Genomic DNA, 27020 nt, shown 5'->3' on the forward strand with positions numbered 1-27020 from the left:
AATCTCTGAGACAGCTTTTTGTATCCTTCCCCTGAACAACTATGTTGAATAATCTTTGTTTTCAGATCATTTGACAGTTGTTTTGAGGAGCCCATGATGCCACTCTTCAGAGGAGATTCAAACAGGAGAACAACTTGCAAGTGGCTACTTTAAGTAGATTTTCTCATGATTGCATACACCTGGCTATGAAGTTCAAAGCTCAATGAGGTTACAAAACCAAAATAAGTGCTTTAGTAAGTCAGGAAAAAGTAGGTAGGAGTATTTAAAACAAGAAAATTATAAGGGTGCCCATACTTATGCTCCTGACAAATTTTGTTTGAATGCAGATTGCACATTTTCTGTTAGTACAATAAACCTCATTTCAAGGCAGAAACATTACTGTGTCCAACAGTTATTACATATATCAAACTGAAATAGCTGTTGCAAAAACACCAATTTTTATAAAACATTAAGCTTAACATTAACAGGGGTGCCCAAACTTTTTCATATAACTGTATGTTTCTTTAGTCCTTGTTTCCATTTGCGCTCCTTCTTGGTTTTGCTGCCTTTAGTCTTTATCTACAATGTGCACATTCCAATAAGAACAAAGAAAACCATTGCATGAACAGGTTTGTCGAAATTTTTGACTGGTACTTTGCATATTATTCAAGTCAGGTTTTATGGCAAATTGTTGACTTGCGAAACCTGTTGACAATATTAGAAAATTTCATAACTTTTCATGATTCAAATCTTGGTTTGTTGGAACCAGAGTACTCCTTTAACATAATTTACCTATATGATGCCCTATCCAATAACAAAAACACAAATTTACTTCATATAACTTTATTAACAAGGTTAACAAGAACAAGGTTGTAATGGTTACCTGCTAATCATTAAACTGCGCAAATGCTCTCCACCATCCCTCCAAACCAGTACAGTTACACCATTACAGTGCAGAATCAGGAAGCCATTCAAAGTATGCAAGTGCGCAAATATATTAATACAAGTGTCTACTGTACAAATACGACCTTCTACAGGTGTCTTCGTATTGGTATATTGACTAACAAATACAAGTAGAAAAAAATTGAAGAAATATGTCAATTGACATAAAAAACCTGGTCGCGTGGACACAAGATACAGTACAGATGTGTTGTTAAAACAAAACAAAAGTGAATTATTAATGAATAACAATATATAAAAATGAGCCTGTAATGTTCCCAAACTTATCCTTGTAGGGTTTCCTGCCCATAGTCCTCTGTAATAGTTCATTGGCAAGTCAGATGCTTCTAGGAGAAAATTAACCAGTAGATAAGATTGAATAGAATATAAGATGCAGGAAAAATTATTCGCGAATACTTGTCAATTGCATGTGTGTCAATCCGCATACTGACATACGAGGGCCGTTGGCTCTTCCTCCTGTTTGAGTTTCGCTCTGTGTTGAGTGCTAATTGTACCATAATGCGATCTTCATTTTCACCATTTTCAGATACAAACCCACCGAGATTGTTTACTTCACCATCACTGTAGCTGCTGTCCATCATCACCCGCGGTACCCCACATGTACATGGGAGCTTAAGAGAAATTAAAGTGCATAATTGAGAAGGCCACCAACAACATTTACTTTGCAATCTGTTATGTACTAAATATATTTAAAATTACTGGACCATGTCAACAGAGTGCGCTGCTACTGGGGGTGGGAAAGGGGGTGGGAGCGTATTTATTTTACTCGCTTATATACAGTGGGGAAAATAAGTATTTGAAGCAATGCCGATTTTGCAAGTTTTCCCATTTACAAAGAATAGAAAGGTCTGTAATTTTTATCGTAGATACACTACAACTGTGAGAGGCAGAATCTTAATGAAAATCCAGAAAATCACATTGTATGATTTTTACATAATTAATTAGCATTTTATTGAATGAAATAATTATTTGATACAGTAGAAAAACAGAACTTAATATTTGGTACAGAAACCTTTGTTTGCAATTACAGAGGTCAGACGTTTCCTATAGTTCTTGATCAAGTTTGCACACACTGCAGCAGGGATTTTGGCCCACTCCTCCATACAGATCTTCTCCAGATCTTTCAGGTTTCGGGCCTGTCGCTGGGCAACATTGAGTTTCAGCTCCCTCCAAAGATTCTATTGGGTTCAGGTCTGGAGACTGTCTAGGCCACTCCAGGACCTTGAATTGCTTCTTACAGAGCCACTCCTTAGTTGCCCTGGCTGTGTGTTTCGGGTCTTTGTCATGCTGGAAGACCATCCGTGACCCATATTCAATTCTCTTACTGAGGGTAAGAGGTTGTTGACCAAAATCTTGCGATACATGACCCCATCCACCCCCCTTCAATACGATGTAGTGGTCCTGTCCCCTTTGCAGAAAAGCACCCCCAAAGTATGATGTTTCTCCCACCATGCTTCACAATTGGGACGGTGTTCTTGGGGTTGTACTCATCCTTCTTACTCCAAACACGTTTGGTCTCATCTGACCACATGACCTTCTCTCATGCCTCCTCTGAATCATCAAAATGGTCATTGGCGAACTTCAAACGGGCCTAGACATGTCCTGTCGTGAGCAGGGGGACCCTGCTTGCCCTGCAAGATTTTAATCAATGATGGAAAAAAAATAAAGACAGAAATACAATACACAAATACCCTGCAATAAATAAATAAACCGCAATAGTGCATGAAAATAATACAGAGTACTTACACCGCGTGCAGAATTATTAGGCAAATGCATATTTTGATCACTTCGATACTTTTTATACATGTTGTCCTACTCCAAGCTGCATAGGCTTGAGAGCCAACTACCAATTAAGTAAATCTAGTGATGTGCATCTCTGTAATTAGGAGGGGTGTGGACTAATGACATTAACACCATATATAAGGTGTGCTTAATTATTAGGCAACTTCCTTTCCTTTGGCAAAATGGGTCAGAAGGGAGATTTGACAGGCTCTGAAAAGTCCAAAATTGTGAGATGTCTTGCAGAGGGATGCAGCAGTCTTGAAATTTACAAACTTTTGAAGCGTAATCACCGAACAATCAAGCGTTTCATGGCAAATAGCCAACAGGGTCGCAAGAAGTGTGTTGGCCAAAAAAGGCGCAAAATAACTGCCCATGAATTGAGGAAAATCAAGCATGAAGCTGCCAAGATGCCATTCGCTACCAGTTTTGCCATATATCAGAGCTGCAACGTTGCTGGAGTATCAAAAAGCACAAGGTGTGCGATACTCAGGGACATGGCCAAGGTAAGGAAGGCTGAAAAACGACCACCTTTGAACAAGAAACATAAGATAAAACGTCAAGAATGGGCCAAGAAATATCTTAAGACTGATTTTTCAAAGGTTTTATGGACTGATGAAATGAGAGTGGTTCTTGATGGGCCAGATGGATGGGCCAGAGGCTGGATCAATAAAGGGCAGAGAGCTCCACTCCGACTCAGATGCCAGCAAGTTGGAGGTGGGGTACTGGTATGGGCTGGTATCATCAAAGATGAACTTGTGGGACCTTTTCGGGTTGAGGATGGAGTGAAGCTCAACTCCCAGACCTACTGCCAGTTTCTGGAAGACAACTTCTTCAAGCAGTGGTACAGGAAGAAGTCGGTATCGTTCAAGAAAACATGATTTTCATGCAGGACAATGCTCCATCACATGCATCCAACTACTCCACAGCGTGGCTGGCCAGTAAAGGTCTAAAAGAAGAAAAAATAATGACATGGCCCCCTTGTTCACCTGATCTGAACCCCATAGAGAACCTGTGGTCCATCATAAAATGTGAGATCTAGCGGGAGGGAAAACAGTACACCTCTCGGAACAGTGTCTGGGAGGCTGTGGTGGCTGCTGCACGCAATGTTGATCGAAAACAGATCAAGCAACTGACAGAATCTATGGATGGAAGGCTGTTGAGTGTCATCATAAAGAAAGGTGGCTATACTGATCACTATTTTTTGGGGTTTTTGTTTTTGCATGTCAGAAATGTTTATTTCTAAATTTTGTGCACTGATATTGGTTTACCTGGTGAAAATAAACAAGTGAGATGGGATTATATTTTGTTTTTATTAAGTTGCCTAATAATTCTGCACAGTAATAGTTACCTGCACAAACAGATATCCTCCTAAGATAACCAAATCTAAAAAAACCCCACTCCAACTCTCAAAAATATTAAGCTTGGATATTTATGAGTCTTTTGGGTTGATTGAGAACATAGTTGTTGATCAATAATAAAAATAATCCTCTAAAATACAACTTGCCTAATAATTCTGCACACAGTGTAGTTAACATAATTTAGATCAAAATAATGCGAAAGCCGTCCCGCCTTGTCACGACGACCCTTATGGGACAGTCCTAACTAATATTTAAAATCTTACCGTTTGTCAAGTGGCATCATACATGTGGATAAGGGCTGAGAGACTGAACCACTAGTGGAAGCAGAGACCTGGGAAGCAAGATGAATAAACTTTCCAGCTCAGGAAAAGGGCGGCCACATCCTTATATGCACTTGTACACATGAGGCTTACTGCCCACGATACAGAAATGAAGCAGAAATTTTCCTGAGCATTTCTGCATCTCCTTGGCAGAAAAACGCATGCGGTTTTGACGCGTATTTGCATGCGTATTTGCAATGCATTTTTCCAATGCATTGTATAGGCAAATACGCATGCAGAAACGCACAAGAATTGGTCATGTCCGTATTTTTTCTGCGAGTAAAATCTGCGCAGAAAAAATACGGACCATGTGCACAGAACTTGCAGAATGTCATAGGAAGTCATGGGATAAGGTATGCAATGTGTTTCTGGAGCGTTTACGCACTGCAAATACGCACCAAAAATGCATCGTGGGCACACAGCCTGAGACTGAAAAAAACTGAAGAACTGTACTGGAATGTGAATTGGTGTGCATGCAGCATGTAAGACCATGTTCACACATGGCCATTAAACAGAAAAACACAATACACAAATACCCTGCAATAAATAAATAAACCGCAATAGAAAATAATAAAGGGTACTTAGTTAACATAATTATGATCAAAATAATGCGAAAGCCATTATTTTGCATGCACACCAATTCACATTCCAATTCGGTTCTTCATTTTTTTCAGTCTAGTGTGCACAAGTGCATATAAGGATGTGGCCGCCCTTTTCCTGAGCTGGAAAGTTTATTCATCTTGCTTCCCATGTCTCTGCTTCCACTAGTGGGTTCAGTCTCTCAGCCCTTATCCACATGTATGTCACTTGACAAACGGTAAGGTTTTAAATATTGGAGTTAGGACTGTCCCATAAGGGTCGTCGTGACGAGGCGGGATGGCTTTCACATTATTTTGATCAAAATTAATTTTAACCAAGTACCCTTTATTATTTTCATGCACTATTGCGGTTTATTTATTTATTGCAGGTATTTGTATATTGTATATTGTATATTTGTATATTGTGTTTCTGTCTTTGTTTTTTTTCTGTTTAATGGCCATGTGTGAACATGCTCTTACATGCCGCATGCACACCCATTTACATTCCAGTTCAGTTCTTTAGGTTTTTTAATCAATGATGGCCTGGTGCGTTACTAATGGTAACGTTTGAGACTATGGTCCCCACTCTCTTCAGGTCATTTACCAGGTTCTCCCGTGTAGTTCTGGGCTGATTCCTGACCTTTCTCAGAATCATCCTTACCCCACAAGGCGAGATTTTGCATGGAGCACCAGACCGAGGAAGATTGACGGTCTTCTTGTGTTTCTTACATTTTCTAATAACTGTGCCAACAGTTGTTGCCTTCTCATTTAGCTGCTTGTCTATTGTCCTGTAGCCCATTCCAGCCTTGTGCAGGTCTACAATTTTGCCCCTGGTGTTCATAGACAGCTCTTTGGTCTTGGCCATGGTGGAGAAGTTGCAGTGTGATTGATTGAGTGTGTGGTCATGTGTTTTTTGTACAGGTAACAAGTTCAAACAGGTGCAATTAATACAGGTAACAAGTGCAGAGTAGGAGGGCTTCTTAAAGAAAAACTTACAGGTCTTTTAGAGCCAGAATTCTTGCTGGTTGGTAGGTGATCAAATACTTATTTCATGCAATAAAATGCAACTTAATTATTTAAAAACCATACAATGTGATTTTCTGGTTTTTAAGATTCTGTCTCTCACAGGTGAAGTGTACCTACGATAAAAATTATAGACGTCTCCATTCTATGTAGGTGGGAAAATGTGCAAAATTAGCAGTGTATCAAATACTTATTTTCCCTACTGTTGCACCATTAATTCCACAGCGCGTTACAGACATCATCATCATTGTACCCATTGGGGTTCACAGTCTGAATTCCCTATCAGTATGTCTTTGGAAACCAATAATCCAATTGAGAATCTGTGGTCAGACTTGAAGATTGCTGTTCCCCAAAGGAAACCATCTCACAAAAGGAGCTGGAGCAGTTTTGCCTTGAGGAATGAGAAAAAATCCTAATGCGAAGATGTAGAAAGCTCATAGAGACTTATCCAAAGTGACTTGCAGCTGTAGTTGCCGCAAAAGAAGGCTCTACAAAGTACTGACCTTAGGGGCGTTAATAGTTATGCACACTGAAGTTTTCAGTTATTTTGTCCTATTTGCGTCACAATAAAAAGAAAACCAAATGTTCATAGTTGTAGGCATGTTCATACATGAATTGATGCAAAACCTCAAAAAATGATTGTAATTCCAGGTTGTGAGGTAGCGAAACATGAACAATGCCAGGGGGAGTGGGAGGGAGAGGAGAATACTTTCGCAAGCCATTGTAGAAGTAATAGATGAAAACATATAAAGCATTCTAAGTGTCAATAAAAATATCACTTCCCTCCCCAAGCCTCAAACACAACAATTTGTAAAAGAAGGGTTCCTGTCAAGGTGAAGCATATATAAAGAAGTTCACGGGCGTCACATCAATGGGCCTCATAGAGAGTATGTCAGCAAGATCAACCCATTAAAATCCATATATGGGCATGCAGGTCTTAAAAAGCTAAATCTATGTACACCTTTATATCTTTTATCTGTTGATGTTTTCCCAAGAAATCAGTTTAAGATCATAAGCAAATGAGGGGCGAATGAGCCTCTGTGTCCCGACTCAGCACCAGCCTCTTTTGCTTGTTTGATAGCTACATGCCCATATATATGAGCAATGCAAGGAAGAATGTCAGGGTCATCATAGGGTGCATCTTTGTCCACACATCTGTGTCCTGGTGAGATTATAAGGGCCTATTAGTTGAGCAGGTACCCTCCATTATACTGTATATGTTAAGGTATATGGATACTTTGTTGCAAGAGTTTTTAAAATCAAGCTTTTTTATTATAGCAACATCAGAGGAGCACAGTGACACTGAAGCTGGCTGGATCTTTAGCCAAGAGCTTGTAAGCACTGCGCTCCTTGCCCAAGAGACTGGCCACCGCTGATAGACTGCATCAGTGGCATGAAACCAAGGTAACGAAAATTGAGGGAATTTTTAATAAGTGATAAATTTCAAAGACTTTTACATTTATAATTGTACCCATTATGGAATTTGAGAAAAACCCATTAACATATTTATGAGCAATGTTAAAACACAAAAGCCATGATCTGACTGTTTGCTATGGAGAACACCATACACCTTTAGGCCTTCTTCACACGTCCATATAAAACCGGCTCCGTAAAAAATGGTGCCGATGTCAGTGTTTTGGATCAGTGTGCAGTCTGGGTGCCATTCTTTTTTTTCCAGTATGGCTTAAGAAAACTCAATTCCAAAACTTCTCCTATACTTAATGTTCGACACATACAGCACACGGGCGGCACACAGATGCCATCCATGTGCTGTACGTGTTTTACATGGACCCATATCCTTGTATTGGCCCTTGTCATGCATGCTGCTGGTAAGAAACAGACATGTATCTATGTGCTGTGTGGTTTGCATGGACACAGTCCATTCAAACACATGGACATGTGTGCAGCACCATAGAATACTAGCTATTGAGCCTGTTCTACGCCCGGATGGCGAGCATTTTTATTGGTATATGGTCTCCCATGCTGGTATTTGTGCTGCCCCTATCCTGGTATTTATGCTCCCCAATCCTCTTCCACCATCCTGTTATGTTCTGCCCTCATCCCTATCCTGGTATGCATGGCACGTCTCATCCCCATCCTGGTATGCATGGCACGCCTCATCCCTATCCTGGTATGCATGGCACGCCTCATCCCTATCCTGGTATGCATGGCACCCCTCACCCCCAATCCTGTATGCATGGCACCCCTCATCCCCAATCCTGGTATGCATGGCACCCCTCATCCCCAATCCTGGTATGCATGGCGCCCCTCATCCCCAATCCTGGTATGCATGGTACCCCATCCCTCATCCCTATCTTGGTATGTATGGTAATCCTCATCCCTATCCTGGGTATGCATAGCACCCCAATCCCTCATCCTGGTATGCATGGTACCCCTCATCCATATCCTGGTATACATGGTACCCCTCATCCCTATCCTGGTATGCATGGCCCCTCATCCGAATCCTGGTATGCATGGTCCCCCCAGATCCCTATCCTGGTATGCATGGCACCCCTCATCCCCAATCCTGGTTTGCATGGCACCCCTCGTCCCCAATCCTGGTTTGCATGGCTCCCCTCATCTCCAATCCTGGTATGCATGGCACCCCTCATTCCAAATCTGGTATACATGGCACCCCTCATCCCAATCCTGGTATGCATGGCCCCCTCATCCCAAATTTGATATACATGGCACCCCTCATCCCAGTCCTGGTATGTATGGCACCCCTCGTCCCCCAATCCTGGTATGTATGGTACCCAATCCCTCATCCTAGTATGCATAGCTTCCTCATCCCCAATCCTGGTATGCATGGCACTCCTCATCCCTATCCTGATATGTATGGTACCCCTCATCCTGGTTTGCATGGTACCCCGCATCCCTATTCTGGTATGTATGGTACCCCTCATCCTGGTATACATGGCACCCCTCATCCCAATTTTGGTATGTATGGCCTCCTCATCCCTCAATCCTGGTATGCATGGCACTCCATCCCTCATCCTGGTATGCATGGTACTCCGCATTCCTATCCTGGTATGCATGGTACCCATCATCCCTATTCTGGTATGCATGGCACCCCTCATCCTGGTATGCATGGCACCCCATCCCTCATCCTGGTGTGCATGGCATCCCATCCCTCTTCCTGGTATGCATGGCACCCCACATCCCTATTCTGGTATGTATGGTACCCCTCATCCTGGTAGACATGGCACCCCTCATCCTAATTCTGGTATGTATGGCACCCCTCATCCCCCAATCCTGGTATGTATGGCCTCCTCATCCCCCAATCCTGATATGCATGGCACCCAACGCCTTATCCTGATATGCATGGCTCCCTCATCCCTAATCCTGGTATGCATGGTACCCCTCATACCTATTCTGGTATGCATGGTACCCCTCATCCCTATTCTGGTATGCATGGTACCCCTCATCCTGGTATGCATGGCACCCCATCCATCATCCTGGTATGCATGGTACCCCTCATCCCTATCCTGGTATACATGGTACCCCTCATCCATATCCTGGTATGCATGGCCCCTCATCCGAATCCTGGTATGCATGCCCCCCCAGATCCTTATCCTGGTATGCATGGCCCCCCCAGATCCCTATCCTGGTATGCATGGCACCCCTCATCCCCAATCCTGGTTTGCATGGCACCCCTCATCCCCAATCCTGGTTTGCATGGCTCCCCTCATGCCCAATCCTGGTATGCATGGCACCCCTCTTTCCAAATCTGGTATACATGGCACCCCTCATCACAATCCTGGTATGCATGGCCCCCTCATCCCAAATTTGATATACATGGCACCCCTCATCCCAGTCCTGGTATGTATGGCACCCCTCGTCCCCCAATCCTGGTATGTATGGTACCCAATCCCTCATCCTGGTATGCATAGCTTCCTCATCCCCAATCCTGGTATGCATGGCACTCCTCATCCCTATCCTGATATGTATGGTACCCCTCATCCTGGTATGTATGGTACCCCACATCCCTATCCTGGTATGCATGATACCCCGCATCCCTATTCTATTATGTATGGTACCCCTCATCCTGGTATACATGGCACCCCTCATCCCAATTTTGGTATGTATGGCCTCCTCATCCCTCAATCCTGGTATGCATGGCACTCCATCCCTCATCCTGGTATGCATGGTACTCCGCATTCCTATCCTGGTATGCATGGTACCCATCATCCCTATTCTGGTATGCATGGCACCCCTCATCCTGGTATGCATGGCACCCCATCCCTCATCCTGGTGTGCATGGCATCCCATCCCTCTTCCTGGTATGCATGGCACCCCACATCCCTATTCTGGTATGTATGGTACCCCTCATCCTGGTAGACATGGCACCCCTCATCCTAATTCTGGTATGTATGGCACCCCTCATCCCCCAATCCTGGTATGTATGGCCTCCTCATCCCCCAATCCTGATATGCATGGCACCCAACGCCTTATCCTGATATGCATGGCTCCCTCATCCCTAATCCTGGTATGCATGGTACCCCTCATACCTATTCTGGTATGCATGGTACCCCTCATCCCTATTCTGGTATGCATGGTACCCCTCATCCTGGTATGCATGGCACCCCATCCATCATCCTGGTATGCATGGTACCCCTCATCCCTATCCTGGTATACATGGTACCCCTCATCCATATCCTGGTATGCATGGCCCCTCATCCGAATCCTGGTATGCATGCCCCCCCAGATCCTTATCCTGGTATGCATGGCCCCCCCAGATCCCTATCCTGGTATGCATGGCACCCCTCATCCCCAATCCTGGTTTGCATGGCACCCCTCATCCCCAATCCTGGTTTGCATGGCTCCCCTCATGCCCAATCCTGGTATGCATGGCACCCCTCTTTCCAAATCTGGTATACATGGCACCCCTCATCACAATCCTGGTATGCATGGCCCCCTCATCCCAAATTTGATATACATGGCACCCCTCATCCCAGTCCTGGTATGTATGGCACCCCTCGTCCCCCAATCCTGGTATGTACGGTACCCAATCCCTCATCCTGGTATGCATAGCTTCCTCATCCCCAATCCTGGTATGCATGGCACTCCTCATCCCTATCCTGATATGTATGGTACCCCTCATCCTGGTATGTATGGTACCCCACATCCCTATCCTGGTATGCATGATACCCCGCATCCCTATTCTATTATGTATGGTACCCCTCATCCTGGTATACATGGCACCCCTCATCCCAATTTTGGTATGTATGGCCTCCTCATCCCTCAATCCTGGTATGCATGGCACTCCATCCCTCATCCTGGTATGCATGGTACTCCGCATTCCTATCCTGGTATGCATGGTACCCATCATCCCTATTCTGGTATGCATGGCACCCCTCATCCTGGTATGCATGGCACCCCATCACTCATCCTGGTGTGCATGGCATCCCATCCCTCTTCCTGGTATGCATGGCACCCCACATCCCTATTCTGGTATGTATGGTACCCCTCATCCTGGTAGACATGGCACCCCTCATCCTAATTCTGGTATGTATGGCACCCATCATCCCCCAATCCTGGTATGTATGGTCTCCTCATCCCCCAATCCTGATATTCATGGCACCCAACGCCTTATCCTGATATGCATGGCTCCCTCATCCCTAATCCTGGTATGCATGGTACCCTTCATCCCTATTCTGGTATGCATGGTACCCCTCATCCTGGTATGCATGGCACCCCATCCATCATCCTGGTATGCATGGTACCCCGCATTCCTATTCTGGTATGCATGGCACCCCTCACCCCCCAATCCTGGTATGCATGTCCACCCTCACCCCCCAATCCTGGTATGCATGGCCACCCTCACCCCCCCCCCCAATCCTGGTATGCATGGCCACCCTCACCCCCCCAATCCTGGTATGTATGGCACCCCTCATCCCTTTCAAGTGCGCACATACAAAAGAAACCAAACACTTATACTCACCTTTCTTCCCTGTGCTCCAGCGCTGCTGTGTCCTGTTCTGCCGGAGGCTGGGGGTGGAATGTGGCGCCAGAGTACACGCGTGCCCATACCGCGCTGTCCGGCGCCATTTTGCTGAAGACACACTGCAAATGTGTTTTCAGTAAAATGGCGCCTGATAGTGCTATGCGCATGCGCCGATTCCGACGCCTTCACTCCTGCCCCGGTCTCCGGCGAGAAGAGAGGGGCCGCGGCAACGCTCCTCCCGGTCAGGTAAGTATGTAAGTATGGCACCGGAGATCGCGGTATGCGTTCAGTGCCTACGCATACCGTGATCTCCGGTGCCATACACACTTCTCTTACCTCTAACGGCTCCATGCGTTCTTCAGACAGAGGGACGCTTGTACGATTATATTATAGATAATGGATACGTGTGGCACAGATGCCACACGTACTGCAAACTCCGACATGTGAAGGAGGACTTATTTTGTACAACTTTTTCTACTATCACCATCTTTATCACCTTTGTTTTGTTGTCAGTTTCTGACACGAGTAACCAGTTTACCTTTTCCCTTAGTTTCCTTTCTTTTCTCTCTTGCACTGTAGTCAGGTAATTCACCGCAGCATACTCCAGCACCGATAGAAAGACGAACACAAAACTGACCCACAAGTAAATGTCCACAGCTTTGATGTATGACACGCGAGGCATAGAGGCATTGACTCCGGTAATGATGGTGGACATAGTCAGCACTGTGGTTATACCTGTAGAAAGGATACAACGCATTTGTCAGGCTCACAGAATACTCACTATCGTCTGGTATCATTTTTAGGTTATAGAAAGAAAAGATTCAGTGTTACCCAGAGGAACTCTGGCAGGGACTGCTCTGCGATCTATCCAAAAAGATACCCAGGAAAGCATGACCATTAGAGTCGCCGGAAAGTACGTTTGTAGGAGGAAGAAAAAGATGTGCCGTCTCAATGTGAAGTTAATGTACAAGCGATTGTACCATCCTGTGTGTAAAAAAAAATAAAAATAAATCAGGCAATTTCATTACTTCAAAATTAATTAATTTTAATTTTTCACTATGGCCCAAATAAATGTGGGCACAGTGCACTGGTGTACGACACCTTGTCAAATGTATAGCTTTTTGGTTGCAATTTTTCCATGAGGACCACATTTGGCCAGACTTCTCAGAACATTTAATCGGTATAGCTGGGTTTCACTGGTTGCTGCAAGTTTTGAGCTGATGGCACAGCTGGCCAACTCATGAATTTGAAGGGAAGTAAGCATAATAGTGCCAATTCATTAAGACTGGGGATGTTCATCAAGACTAGAGATGAATTAGACGAGCTGTGGCATCATGCCCCCATTCCTACAGAGCTCTGCCCATTTTAGTAGAGTTGGGTAAAACTGGCATGAAAATGCCAAATGTTGCAACATTTTTTCACAGCTCTGCATTGTGCAAAGACTTTGCGACTTTGATGAATTGAGGTTGATGTGTCTTTCATTTGCTGCACTAAGTTTCCAACACTGCATCTACAGTCCTTAATGTTGCCATTTTTGGTGTCCTCAATGATGAGAAATACGGGCAGATACTTCCATCATTCAATACCATCAAGGAGGTATCTGATTGGCTCCAAATTTTTTTCTGCAGCAGGAGAATGACCCTAAGCATACAGCCAATGCCGTTAAGAACTATCTTCAGCATAAAGGAGAACAAGAAGTCCTGGAAGTGATAATATGACCTTCACAGAGCGAGAATCTCAACATCAATGAATCAGCCTGGCATTACATAAGGAGACGGAAGGATTTGAGCAAGCCTACATCCACAGAAAATCTGTGGTTAGTTCTCCAAGATGTTTGCAAAAAGCTCCCTGTAGAGTTCCTTCAAAAACTGCGGGCACATTTACCTAAAATAATTGATGCTCTGATGCTGTTTTGAAGGCAGATGGTGGTCACACCAAATATTGCTTTGAGTTAGATTTCTCTTTTGTTCATTCATTTCCATTTTGCTAAGTGATAAAAAAATATACTAGTAACACTTCTAGTTTTAAAAGCATTCTTATTTTGTAGCATTTTTTCCCACACCTACCTAAAACATTTACACAGTACTATATATATGTATATAAAAAATAAAAATATACCGCACTTCTTTTAGACAAAAAAAAAAATTAACCCAGATATGTGTACATGTAGTGGAGGTGCAATACTTTGCCCAGGAAAAATGCACCTATATTAGGAGTACATACAGTGGCTTGCGAAAGTATTCACCCCTCTTGGCTTTTACCTATTTTGTTACATTACAACCTGTGTTTAAATATTTTTGTAATCTGATTTGTGTTTGATGCATCAGAACTAAATAGTCTAAGTTGGTGAAGTGAGAAAACTATAGGCATAAATTACATTTATGGAATCAAATAACTAAAAATTGGCATGTACATATGTATTCGTCCCTTTTGCTATGAAGCCCCTAAAAATTTTTTGGTGCAAGCAATTACCTTCATAAATTACAAGCTTAGTGAAAGGAAGTCCACCTGTGTGCAATCTAACATGATCTCTCAGTATTTACACACCTTTTCTGACAGGTCACAGAGGTTGCAACACCATTAAGCTAGAGGCACCACTAAGCAAACAACACCAGGAAGACCAAGAAGATGTGCAAACAAGTCAGGGACAATGTTAATGAGAAGTACAAGTCAGGGTTGGGTTCTAAAAAAAAAATATCCCAATCCCTGATGATCCCAGGAGCACCATCAAATTCATTATCATCAAATGGAAAGAACATGGTACCAGAACAAACCTGCCAAAACTCTCAGCTGCAGAGTTTCCAAGCAGAGACTGGAGTATCTGTCCATACAACCACAATAAGCCGTGCACTCCACAGAGGTGGCCTTTATGGAAGAATGGGCAGAAAAAAAGCCTTTACTTACACACAAAAATTGTAAGGCTCGTTTTCGGTTTGCCAAAATACATGTGGGAGACTCCCCAAATTTTTGGAGGAAGGGGATGTGGTCAATTGAGACCAAAATTGAACTTTTTAGCCACCAAGGTAAACGCTATATCTGGCACCAAACCAAAACAGCTCATCACCCCAAGAACACCATTCCCACAGTGAAACATGGTGATGGCAGCATCATGCTGTGGGGAAGTTTTTCGGCAACAGGGACAGGGAAAATTGTCTGAGTCGAGGGAAATATGGATGGTGTGAAATACAGGGATATTCATGGGCAAAACCTGTTTCAGTCTGTCAGTGATTTGAGACTGGGACGGAGGTTCACCTTCCAACAAGACAATGACCCAAAGCATACTGCTAAAGTAACACTTGAGTGATTTAAGGGGAAATGTGTAATTGTTTTGGAGTGGCCTAGTCAAAGCCCAGACCTTAGTCCAATTGAGAATCTGTGGTCAGACTTGAAGATTGCTGTTTACCAGAGGAAACCATCTAACTTGAAGGAGCTGGAGCAGTTTTGCCTTGAGGAATGGGCAAAAATCTCAGTGGCAAGATGTAAAAAGCTCATAGAGACTTATCCAAAGCGACTTGCAACTTTAATTGCTGCAAAAGGAGGCTCTACAAAGTACTGACTTTAGGGGGGTGAATAGTTATGCACCCTGAAATTATCAGTTATTTTGTGCTATTTGTTGTTTGCTTCACAATAAAAAGAAAACCAAATGTTCACAGTTGTACGTATGTTCTTTACATGAACTGATGCAAACCCTCAAAAACAAACAGTGAAACAGTGAAATTCCAGGTTGTGAGGTAGCAAAACACAAAACATGCCAAGGGGGTGAATACTTTCGAAAGACTCTGTAGGAGCATGAATTAATTTTACAATTTCTACACTGTACATCTGGACTGACCTCAGAAGATTAAAAATTGCTAAACATGAGCAAAATAGTGGCAATAAGCATTATTGCATGATGTATGAGATTTTTTTTTTCCAAATCTATGCTGAAAACTGTAAAATGTCTTAGCAAATTTATCCTAGTGTTCTTGAGCTGTAAAGTATAGCAAATTGGAAGCGATGCTTACTTTCTGAAGCTTACACGTGTTCTGTCATCATAAACAAATTCACAATTTACAGTATGAATACAAGAAAAGTTTTTAATTAATTCACTCGATTTTTACTAAGCTATTACCTGTGCTACTATAAAAGGCGAGTCGCGTGGTGGTGTGAAACTCCTGGATAAGAAATTGCGATAGAGAAATCCTTTCATCTGTTTTTAAGGATTCATTACCATTCTTCCAGTAAAGCATAAGGTCATCTTCTGTGTAGGCATCTAAAAATACAAAGAGTTAATTTTTCACAGTTCAATGTGTAGTTTGTCTGGAAAATACTCAAAACATTTTCCAAGAAAGCTGGTGTTGTACCACGAACAAAGTACATTTTAATTAATAGATCTTCTAATAATAAGTCACACAAATGGATGTGTTAAAAAAATGTTCCTGTGCTGAGATAATCTTATAAATGTGCCCCTGCTATGTACTGTGTAATGGCTGTGTCTGACTGTACAGGGACATGGTCTGATCATACCACAGCTCCTGGGCAGGGGAGGAAGCAAAAGAGTATACAGACAGGACAGCAGGTGATTACAGCTGATCCTTAACATTTGCTGCTTGCTTTTAAACATGTTTTACCTTGCAGAACGCAGCAGCTGTGATCTCATGCTGTCCTGTCTGTACCCGGTACATGTCAGTGACCACCACTTGGAGCCATCCTCTTCTCCTGTTGTAATGGCTTGATGCACCATCATTGTTGTGGTGTAATACACATGTGATGCCAGGCCAGTCAATCAAAGGAAGAGCTGCGGTTGTCATCAGATAGGTAAGAGGTGGTTCTCAGGGCTCCCATCCATCGGTCACAGATTACTAATGTGGCTAATGAACAGGATCCTGCAAATCAATTTGCACCAACTCTAGTAACAATACAGGAAAATTATTTTTAATTTGCAATTATTATATGTGGAGAATGGAAGCCGGTGAAGCTATTCTGACTGCAAGAACGGAAGTTAATAGATCCACTAAGTCAATGTGTCATGGTTTTATTATTTTTGTATAGGTTTTGATTAAGTTATATTGTGTAATGCCATGAATTGGTGTGTATAGAAATATATGAACAATACACATTATATACTGAGCTTATTATTGAATTTTAGGAATAGTTTTATTATTTGAAGATTCAGAATGATTGACATATGTATTAGAATTTTTCCTTCACTTTTACTGTAACAATAGGGGCCAACAGAAGGGACTATTCTGGTGTATACAATTGTGCGCTCAAATACACTATTTTATACAGAGGCATCCTGTAAAAAAAACATAGTCTGTGCAGTATACACATTGTAATAAGGAAGCCAGGCGGTGGCACTTACTACTGTATGTATATACAATAGCCTATGTCAGAAGTATCCATCAGGGCAGAGACGTAAAAAGGGATCATTGGGCCGAATAGCAAAAGTCTGAATTGTCCCCCACCCGTTGGTGGAGTCACGGTGATTCGTGTGGGGGTCACAGGGCATAGATGTAGTAACAGAAGACGTTGGTCAGAAAGAAGAAGACTTGGCTGGCTAATAAGCAAAGCTTCTTTCTGTATATTTGCCAGCTGAGTCTGCTGCCATTTCTATCAACAAGGGAGTAGGGACGCAGGTGCCAGGCAGAGGGCAGAGCAGTTTGGCACCTGCTTACCCCCAATTCACAGTCATAAAAACATTGTATTACCTGAATGAAAGACTTATCATGGACGCCATTTAAAAGACTTAGGGGACCTGATAGATTCCCTTTAATCCGCTTATATATTTTATTGTGACACACAATCATATATGAGAAAATGAAATGTGTTTTGCAAAACGTCTATCTCTTCCATTTCTCATGTGGATTTTTTCTATTACAATTATTGGCTAAAACCCGGCATGTAATGTAGAGTCCATCATAAAGAGAAACTGCACAAGATATCTTTAAGGGACAGAAAAAAAAGTAAAATGCGATGCTTACAGCTTTCAATCTCCAAGGAACAGGATTGCGTGTCAAGGGGAAATCGACTGAAGTCCATATTACACATAGCTGTTACGGTCACCCTAAAGAAAAACAATATACTTTAATACGCTCCAAAAATCACTAAATTATATTTGTCCAAACTATTGATCTCTAAAGGATGGACATTAAAGGACTTGTCTGGGCATATAATATTGATACCTGTCTTGCTCGATCAGTTATTAGAACAGATCTGTAACACTGTTTAGTAATACTGCCGGATATTAAGTACCAGCTGCTATTCTTTATAGTGCTCGCGGCTGGGTACTACACATCTGTACCCCTATTCAAATCAATAGGGAGTGCATGTGCAGCACCCGGCTGCGGCCACTATTCCATCGACAGAGTTGTGCAGCTCCACAACTGAGCAGCTCTGGCCGACACCAGAAACAGCTGAATCGGCGGGGGCACCGGATGTCGCACCCACACCAATCAGACATTGATAACCTATCCTAAGGATCAGCCTTCAATATTAAAGTCCTGGATAACCCTTTTAAAGGATAGATCACCAATATTATATGCTCGGACAACCTCCTTAAATTCTGAGGCATAATGTAGTATCTATAGTATGCATATGTCATGTAAAATATTGGTGTCCTGTTATCCTGAGAGAAATGGACTATATAGCTTCCCCTTTGAGTTTTTACTCAGAAGCGCACACTACAGGACATAAGGATGTGGTGCAAATAAAGTAGGGCCAATTTAACACTTCAATGTTAATATTGCTTTGCAGGGAGGTCGAGCCCTATAAGAGTCAAACCGCTTATGACAGAATAAGGTGAGACCAATCTGAACTTTAGGTACAACTCTACGACCCCATTGAATCACATTGGCCACATTTATGGCACATGCATTTTTGGATGTGATTATTAATTATATTTAGGAATAAGTCAACCGTACCAGTAGATTCTGGACAAGACTTTTACAACAAGATCAACTATTTTTTAGCCAAGTAATCAAGAAGAGGGGAGAGTGAGAGGAAGGGAAAACGTCCAGCACCGTTACAAAAAAAATCACATTTATTGCAAAGCTTAAATCATTTAAAAATGTATGCAAAAAAGATAAGACCGAGGAGAAGGACAGGGGACTCAACTTAGTCCAAAGCGCGTTAGGTGAATGTGTTAATTCTCATCTCCTCCGGTCTAATTTTTTTTCATATATTTTTAAAGTAAGCTTGGCAATAAATGTGATTTTCTAAGTTAACTTTTTTATACAGTGCTGGAAGGTTTCCATTCTTCTCCCCCTCCCCTCTTCTTAATTACTTTATTGACTGCTGAAGGTTGCTGGCCTGGAGGATTCTGTGCACTGACCACATTGACATTTTGGCATTACTTGCAGTTTAGTGATAAGCTGATTTTTCTTTTCTTTTACATTTTTAATTTTTTAGCATTTATTCTTCCATCCGCATAGGTCCTACATATTTGCACCATAAACACTGGTAAAAATTAGTAAATGTAGATGAAGCACAGCACAGAAACCTGTGTAAACCTGGAACTCATGTAAAACACTATTACACCACAAGATGTCACTGTAGTACTGTGTAGGTAGAACACAATGATCCTCGTACACAAACAGCATGAAAATGAAATAATTGTAAAGGCAAAAAAGGGGGGTATATTGTAAACAAGGACCCCGCAACTAGCAAAAAAAAAAAAACACGGGGGAGATTTACTATGCTAAAGTGTTTTAAACACTTCTGATGGGGGTCGAGATTTTGCACAAAATGCAATAGTTTTAGTTTCACATGAAAGGGGAGTAGATAATATGCAATACTGGTCTTCAAAAAAATACTCCAAAACTTTGGCACAAAGTGAGCTAAGCAATAGGTGATGTAAAATTGATGGCATTTTAGACAAACCCATAATCACAGAATGAATAATCATTGGAACACTCGTTCCCAACTATTGACCTGTTTACACAGGCCGGCAAACATCCAATGAGCAATCAATTTTCTCTCTCATTGGGTGCGATGATTTTGAAGCTAGCTTTAACATAATCGTTCTCTGCAGCACATTGTCCCATGTAAACAAGTTATGTGCTGTTGATAACATGATACTGCATGAGGACAGAAAGATCATATTAATGTTTGTTAATATCGTCATTCGTCAGCCTGTCTAAACAGACCCTTAAATGACCATCAATTGTATATAACTGATTGGTGGTTGTTTAACATCATGAATTGTGTCATTTAAACCAGTATTCCTAGAGCCAAATTTTGTATTATCCCATAGACAAAGGCATATGAGGTCTTGTTTTTTGTTGTAGTTTTGCATGACACTATTCATTTTACCATGCAGTGTACCAGACTACTGGGAAAAAAAGTTCCATTGCAGTGAGATGGTGAAAAAGCATTCATTGTGCCATAATAATAACCTGTGATTCTCCAGATCAGTACGATTACAGTAATACCAAACGTAAAGTTTTTTTTTAAGTTGTGAAAAAAAAGTCATAAATTTGTAAAAATAAAAAATTTAGTTTTGGTCATTATTTTCTGAGATCCTAAACGTTCTTCTTTTTCTGTCAGTGGAGCTGTTTAAGGACTTGCGTTTTGCATGGCAAGCTGAGGTTTTCATTAGTACTGTTTTGGTCTACAATGTTTGATTGCTTTTTATGGCATTTTTTGGGGGGGGAATGCAGCGACCAAAAAACAGAAATTTTGGTGTTTTGCTCTTTTTTTTTACAGCTTTTTCCATACAGGTTAAATAATTTTATATCTTGAATGAAGAGAATTTAACTGAGAAATGCAAAATTAGTATTTTTTTTATTTAAAGAGTGGAAAAATGGGATGATCTTATATATTTTTTAAAAACATCCTTTTACTTTATTCTTTATTCCCCCTAGGGGTCTTGAATCTACGGCCTTTGATAATTAGTTCTATATGTTGCAGTATTTCAGAATTGCAGTATATAGATAACATGATGGTTTCCTATGAAGCTCTGCTTGTGGCTGGGCAGCACAGAAATACCTACATAGCAGCTTTGGGGGTTTTCAGCAGGCTCGTGTCTGCCATTATAACCCATCAGCATTTCGCAATTGTGGCATCTGGACTGACAGCGCAACACAGAGATTTTAAAGGGGTTAAAGATACACTATAATTTATCAACCAGCCAATGCCATGTGATAATCCTGATTTGTCTTAATACGGTCAAGTCTCCTTTTACACTGTCTAAAAATGTGACAGTTTTAATAGATCTTCTCCATTGTTGTAAGCCTTGATGTCCCTGTAAACATTATAGAAGTGTGAACGGTTACCTTAAACTGTACAGCACTTTCCCATTAGGCTGTACACGCAGCATGATATTATCTGTTGTGGTGTCATGGATAAAGGATCTTTTTGAATGGACAAAGAACATGTCCGGTACCCAAATCTTTTTTACCAATCTCCCATCAAAGGTCATACTTTGGTTATTGGTGCTAGGAAAGGACAGTCTCTCATCTTTCCAGTAGTGTCTAAGGTACAAAGTCATTGTGAAATCCTGGAAAATAAAAATTGTGAGAACAAATTAGTGAACGCCAGACAAAACCCATTAATTCCAGCATATCACAGTAGTCACATCCAGCCGATCATTGGCTCATTCTTTTCCGTATTGTCGGACAGATTGTCATCTGCAACCTGACAAAGATTCATTAGACGAAACTTACAAAATTTAGTATTACATTGGCGCCTATTCGACTACTCAGCCCCCCGCTTCACACGATGATTGAAGCTGATTTCCGTAGCTAGCCTATGTTATATAGATGATAGCTCGCCAGTGCCTCTTTCATTTCAGCATTTTATTTATTTTTTTTTACCTTACATGTAGCAAAGAATAATATGCCATTTATTTTGCCTAGTGCTTTGATGGATACCAGTTAAGATTGACACAAATGAACAAATCAAACTCAGAAAGTTAATGCACATTATAGAATTATTGGTTTGGCTGAGTATTCAACATTTTTTTGATAATTTTAATTGTACAGTCATGGCCAAAAATTTTGACACTGACACTAAATTTTTCCAATGGATCTTTATTTATAGATTTTTAAATACAATACAAAAAGTATGTGATATACAGAAGGAAGAAACTATACAAGTATTAACCGTCTTCATGAATATAAAATATTATCTTAAAATAGATTTCAAGATGACAATCCATAACTATTGAACAAGCTGTATATTAAAGGAATCAGGTATAGAATCCCCTGACATTTTACAGTGGGTGAAATTCAACACCTAGAAAGTTTAGAAGAACAAAGAAGAGAGGAAAGATAAGAAGAAGCAGGAAAGAGAAAGAATGGGGAAAAAAAGAGAGGTGTGGGGGTGGGTTAAGATGGGGAGGAAAGGGCAGAAGGGGATATGAGATCCCATAATTGCGAGCTCAGCTTTCATCAGCAAAGGTCTGATATTCTGCGAAGGATCTGAATTCCATCCAATAATACCAAGTCTTATAAAATCTTTCATAGGAGTTATTGACTGAGATGGTGATTTCCTCCATTAACATAACTTCATTCATTTTTGAAAACCAAAGAGAGATAGTCTTTTTTCCAATGCAGAGGAATGCACGTTCTTGCAATTAAATGCCTTAAAATGAAGTGTCTATATAATCTTAGGGGAATATCTCAGTGATAGAGAAGGACAAAAGCTTGTGTAACGCCGGCGTCTCTGCCTCTTGCCCAGCAGAGACGCTGACCCCCTTACCGCTGCGGCTCTGCTCCAGCGTCCTCCGCTTCTCTGGATGTGTGAGCCCAAGGTACGCGCACCGTGCGCAGATGCCCGGGCACTGTGCTTAGGGAGTGCGCGCGCTCCCTGCTTCTTAAAGGGGCTGTGCGCGCAGTCCTAATTTGTCCCTGGCCAATGGCCAGACGACAGCCGATATTTTAGGCACCTCCTCCAAGATGGAGGTGCCTGTGCAATGTTGTAGTTTGCGTGCTAACACTCTCTCCAGCCCTCAGGTCTCAGTGCTGTCCGCCAGCCTGTCCATCAGCCTGCCTATCTGCTGTGCCCGCCAGCCTATCTGTCGTGCCCGACAATCAGCCTGCCAGCCAAGCCTGTCCATCAGTCAGCTCCGTCCGCCTGCCTACCAGCTTTCTGCCCATCTGTCGTGCCAGTTCGCTTCGGCTATCAGCCTGTGGGAGTCGCCTGCTCTCACACGAGGTCGGTCCCAGAGTGGCACCTGGTTCACCTTCTCGGTTCCTCCTTGGTTCACGGAGTCGACTAAGCCGCCGTGTGGCCAGGGTCGGTCCGGGTAGGCACTTAGTTACGCCCCTCTGGTCCCTCCTTGTACCACGGCACAGTGGTTTCACCATCCGGACCCGTAACAGTTTGCACAGGCCATGGAATCCGGTGGCTCCCAGGTTCCCTCGCTTTCACACCGGTATCAAGAGGTCTCCTGCCAGAGATCTCAACAGGATACTATCCTGTCCTACCTGCGGATTGTGATCTCCCATTTGGATGCACTGTCCACCCGGCTGAGTCCGCCTCCAACCAAGTGGCATCCGTTCCTGCGGCACCTCTTCCCAGCAGCAGTGTGGCACCTAGCGTTGGACCTCTGCTATCTGCTCCTCCACGTTTTGGCGGTGATCCCGCTCTATGTGGGGGCTTCATCAACCAGTGCATGCTGCACTTTGAACTTCTGGCTCATCAGTTCGCTTCTGACCAGGCTAAAGTGGCATTCATTATGTCTCATCTCACCGGAGAGGCGTTGGCGTTGCTTAACCCCGTGTGGGAGAGAGGGGATCCTCTGGTGTCCGATCTCCAGGATTTCCTTGAGGCTTTCCGGAGGATGTTCGATGAGCCCAGACGCACATCTTCGACTGCATCCTCCCTTCTTCAACTCCGCCAAGGGAGTCTCACTGTGGGCCAGTACGCTGTGCGTTTCCGCTTCCGCACCGTCGAATCAGAACTTGCCTGGAACAACGAGGCTCTGGTGTCTACCTTTTGGGAGGGCCTTTCTGGGCGGATCAAGGATGAGCTAGCCGGTCATAACATACCCACTTCTCTGGGCGACCTGGTGTTGGCCACACGGATCGACATCCGATTCCAGGAGCGTTCAAAGGAGGTGATCCATGAGAAAAAGCCTCTGTGCCTTGCACCAACCTTCCAAAGGCGAGTCTCTCAACCAGCATCAGCCTCGGCCTCCTCCCCAGAGTCTGTGCAAATAGACCAAGTAAAGATGGTCAAGTCTCGCCAGGAGGTCCGCCGCGCCGAGGGAAGTTGCTTTTACTGTGGCAGTACTGAGCATCTAATCCGTTCTTGTCAAGTGAGACCGGGAAACTCCAGTGTCTAGGATCGCTTGGAGAGGTCGTCCTAGGCAAAAATTCCTCCTCTCCACCCCTGACTCTGTCTGTATTGATCACCCGCGGTAAGACACACTTCTTTGAGACTGCCTACCTGGACCAGTGCCGCTGGGAATCTCATCCAACAGGCCATTGTGGAGCAGTATCGGATCCCTATCCAACATCTTGCAGATCCGTTAGTGGTCTCCTCTGTGGATGGGAAACTTCTTTCTGAATCCATCTTGTTCATCACCAAGCCTGTAGTTCTTCAGGTAGGAATGCTACACTCGGAGAAAATCTCCTTCTACGTACTGTCTGGCCTCTCCCACTCATTACTGTTTGGTCTACCCTGGCTTCAAACACATGAGCCGGTCTTGAATTGGAGTTCGGGAGAGGTGCTCGGTTGGGGTCAGGAGTGTCACAGGACCTGCTTGGCTCCTGTCTATCCTGCTCGACCTCTGTCCTCTCCAGCTAATTTGCCCAGCTTGCCGGCACCCTACTGGTCATACGCTGAGGTCTTTGACAAGGAGGCTGAGACACTGCCACCACATAGGCCGTATAACTGTCCTATTGACCTCATCCCTGGTGCTTCACCTCCCCGAGGTTGAATTTACCCCCCGACGGTGGCCGAGACCAGAGCCATGTCCGAATACAGCGAGGAGAATCTTGCTAGGGGATTTATCCAGAAATCTACCTCTCCGGCTGGAGCAGGATTCTTCTTAGTCAAAAAGAAGGATGGCTCTCTTCGCCCATGTATCGACTATAGCGGCCTAAATCAAATCACTATCAAAAATAAGTATCCTCTGCCTCTCATCTCTGAGTTGCTTGACAGCCTCAAGGGCACCAAGGTCTTTACTAAGCTCGATCACCGTGGCGCATACAATCTTATCCGGATTCGCCAAGGTGATGAGTGGAAGACGGCATTCAACACCCGGGATAGCCACTATGTGTACCGCGTGATGCCCTTCGGACACTGTAACGCACCAGCAGTCTTCCAAGAACTGGTGAATGATATCTTCAGAGATCTTCTGTACTCATGCGTGGTAGTGTATCTGGACGCCATCCTGGTGTTCTCTTCTGATCTGCCCTCACATGGAAGAGATGTTCGACAGGTACTGCAGAGGCTCAGAAAAAATTGTCTGTATGCCAAATTCAAGAAATGCGTCTTTGAACAGACATCTCTTCCCTTCCTGGGATACATAATCTCAGAGACCGGGCTTAAGATGGATCCTGAAAAGGTGTCTGCCGTTCTAAAATGGCCCTGACCGGAGGGGTTGAAGGCTATTCAGTGGTTTTTGGGGTTCACTAATTATTACCGCCTGTTCATTCCTCACTTTTCCTCCCGGACAGCTCCCATCTCTGCTCTGACCCGCAAAGGGATTAACCCCAAGGAATGGACTCCGGAGGCGGAAAACGCCTTCGTATCCTTGAAACAAGCTTTCTCCTCTGCTCCAGTGCTTCATCGTCCTGATGGTAACAAGCAGTTCTTCCTGGAGGTTGATGCCTCTTCGTCTGGGGCCGGAGCAGTTCTCACCCAGAAGTCCTCGTCCGGGCGAATGGTAACATGCAGCTTCTTTTCCAAACTCTTCTCTCCCTCGGAGCGCAATTACTCCATTGGTGATCGAGAACTGCTTGCTATTAAACTGGCATTGGAGGAATGGCGGTTCTTGCTAGAGAGGGCTCTGCACCGTGGGGTCATCTATACGGATCACAAGAATCTCTCCTACTTGCAATCCGCTCAGCGACTCAATCCTCATAAGGCCAGATGGTCTCTGTTCTTTGCTCGCTTCAACTTCACCCTTCATTTCCGTCCAGCAGACTAGAATATTAAGGCAGACGCACTCTCCGTTCCTTCCTGTCTACCGATCAAGAGGAGGAGCCTCTGCACATCATTGATCCCTCCAGAATAATGACTGTCGCCCAGTTTGATCTGTCTCATCTTCCTTCTGGTAAGACCTTTGTGGCAGCTCCTGATAGGAGGAGGGTCTTACTCTGGGGCAATTTTTCCAAACTGGCTGGACATGCCGGTCAGAAGAAGACGCTTCTGTTAATTTCCCGACATTACTGGTGGCCGACTCTGCTCAAGGACGTTGCTTATTTTGTCTCTGCTTGCTCTTCCTGTGGCCGTAACAAGACACCTAGGCAACTTCTGACTGGTTGACTTCTTCCTCTTCCCGTGCCTTCTGCTCCGTGGCAACACATTGCGATGGATTTCATCATGGATCTTCCTGTATCGGCCAGTTGTACTGTCATTTGGGTGGTCGCTGACCGCTTCTCCAAGATTGCTCACTTCATTCCCTTGCCAAGTCTTCCTTCTGCGCCAGTGCTAGCCAAAGACTTCATCTTTCACATCTTCTGTCTCCACGGCCTACCTCTCCATATTTTCTCGGATAGAGGAGTTCAGTTTACTTCACTCTTCTGGAGAGCCACATGTAAGCTGCTGAATGTCGCTTCGGACTTCTCTTCGGCCTATCACCCTCAGTCCAATGGTCAGGTTGAGTGTATCAATCAGATCCTCACTAGTTTCCTTCGGCATTTCGTCAACGCTCACCATAATGACTGGGTGGAGCTCCTACCTTGGGCCGAATTTTCCTACAATAACCATGTGAGTGAATCCTCAGCCAAATCTTCATTCTTTGTGGTGTACGGTCAGCATCCCAATATTCCGTTTCTTGTTTCTACTTCAGTGGACAATCCTGCTGTGGAGTCTCTCGTCAGAAACTTTTCGGTGATTTGGGAAGACACTAAAACGACATTGCTACAATCCTCTGAGCGGATGAAGAGACATGCTGACAAGAGACGTCTGGACCCACCTC

The 27020-nt window shown here is 43.5% G+C and overlaps 1 protein-coding gene across 1 annotated transcript in view; it reads right to left on the reverse strand.

The window, feature by feature from the left end:
- Positions 1 to 1265: 1265 nt before the first annotated feature.
- Positions 1266 to 27020, reverse strand: part of GABRR1 (gamma-aminobutyric acid type A receptor subunit rho1) — a 287943-nt gene continuing 262188 nt past the window's right edge. The window contains exons 5-10 of the mRNA XM_073673166.1: positions 21202 to 21425; positions 17911 to 17993; positions 16059 to 16199; positions 12779 to 12931; positions 12486 to 12682; positions 1266 to 1550 (exon numbers count right to left, since the gene is read on the reverse strand). Of these exons, the coding sequence (XP_073529267.1) occupies positions 1266 to 1550; positions 12486 to 12682; positions 12779 to 12931; positions 16059 to 16199; positions 17911 to 17993; positions 21202 to 21425 (1083 nt within the window). The remainder of the gene's footprint in view (positions 1551 to 12485; positions 12683 to 12778; positions 12932 to 16058; positions 16200 to 17910; positions 17994 to 21201; positions 21426 to 27020) is intronic.

This window comes from Phyllobates terribilis, unplaced genomic scaffold, assembly GCF_046119375.1.
Source record: "Phyllobates terribilis strain yellow unplaced genomic scaffold, ASM4611937v1 Scaffold_3__8_contigs__length_932513732, whole genome shotgun sequence".
NCBI classification, from domain to species: Eukaryota; Metazoa; Chordata; class Amphibia; order Anura; family Dendrobatidae; genus Phyllobates; species Phyllobates terribilis.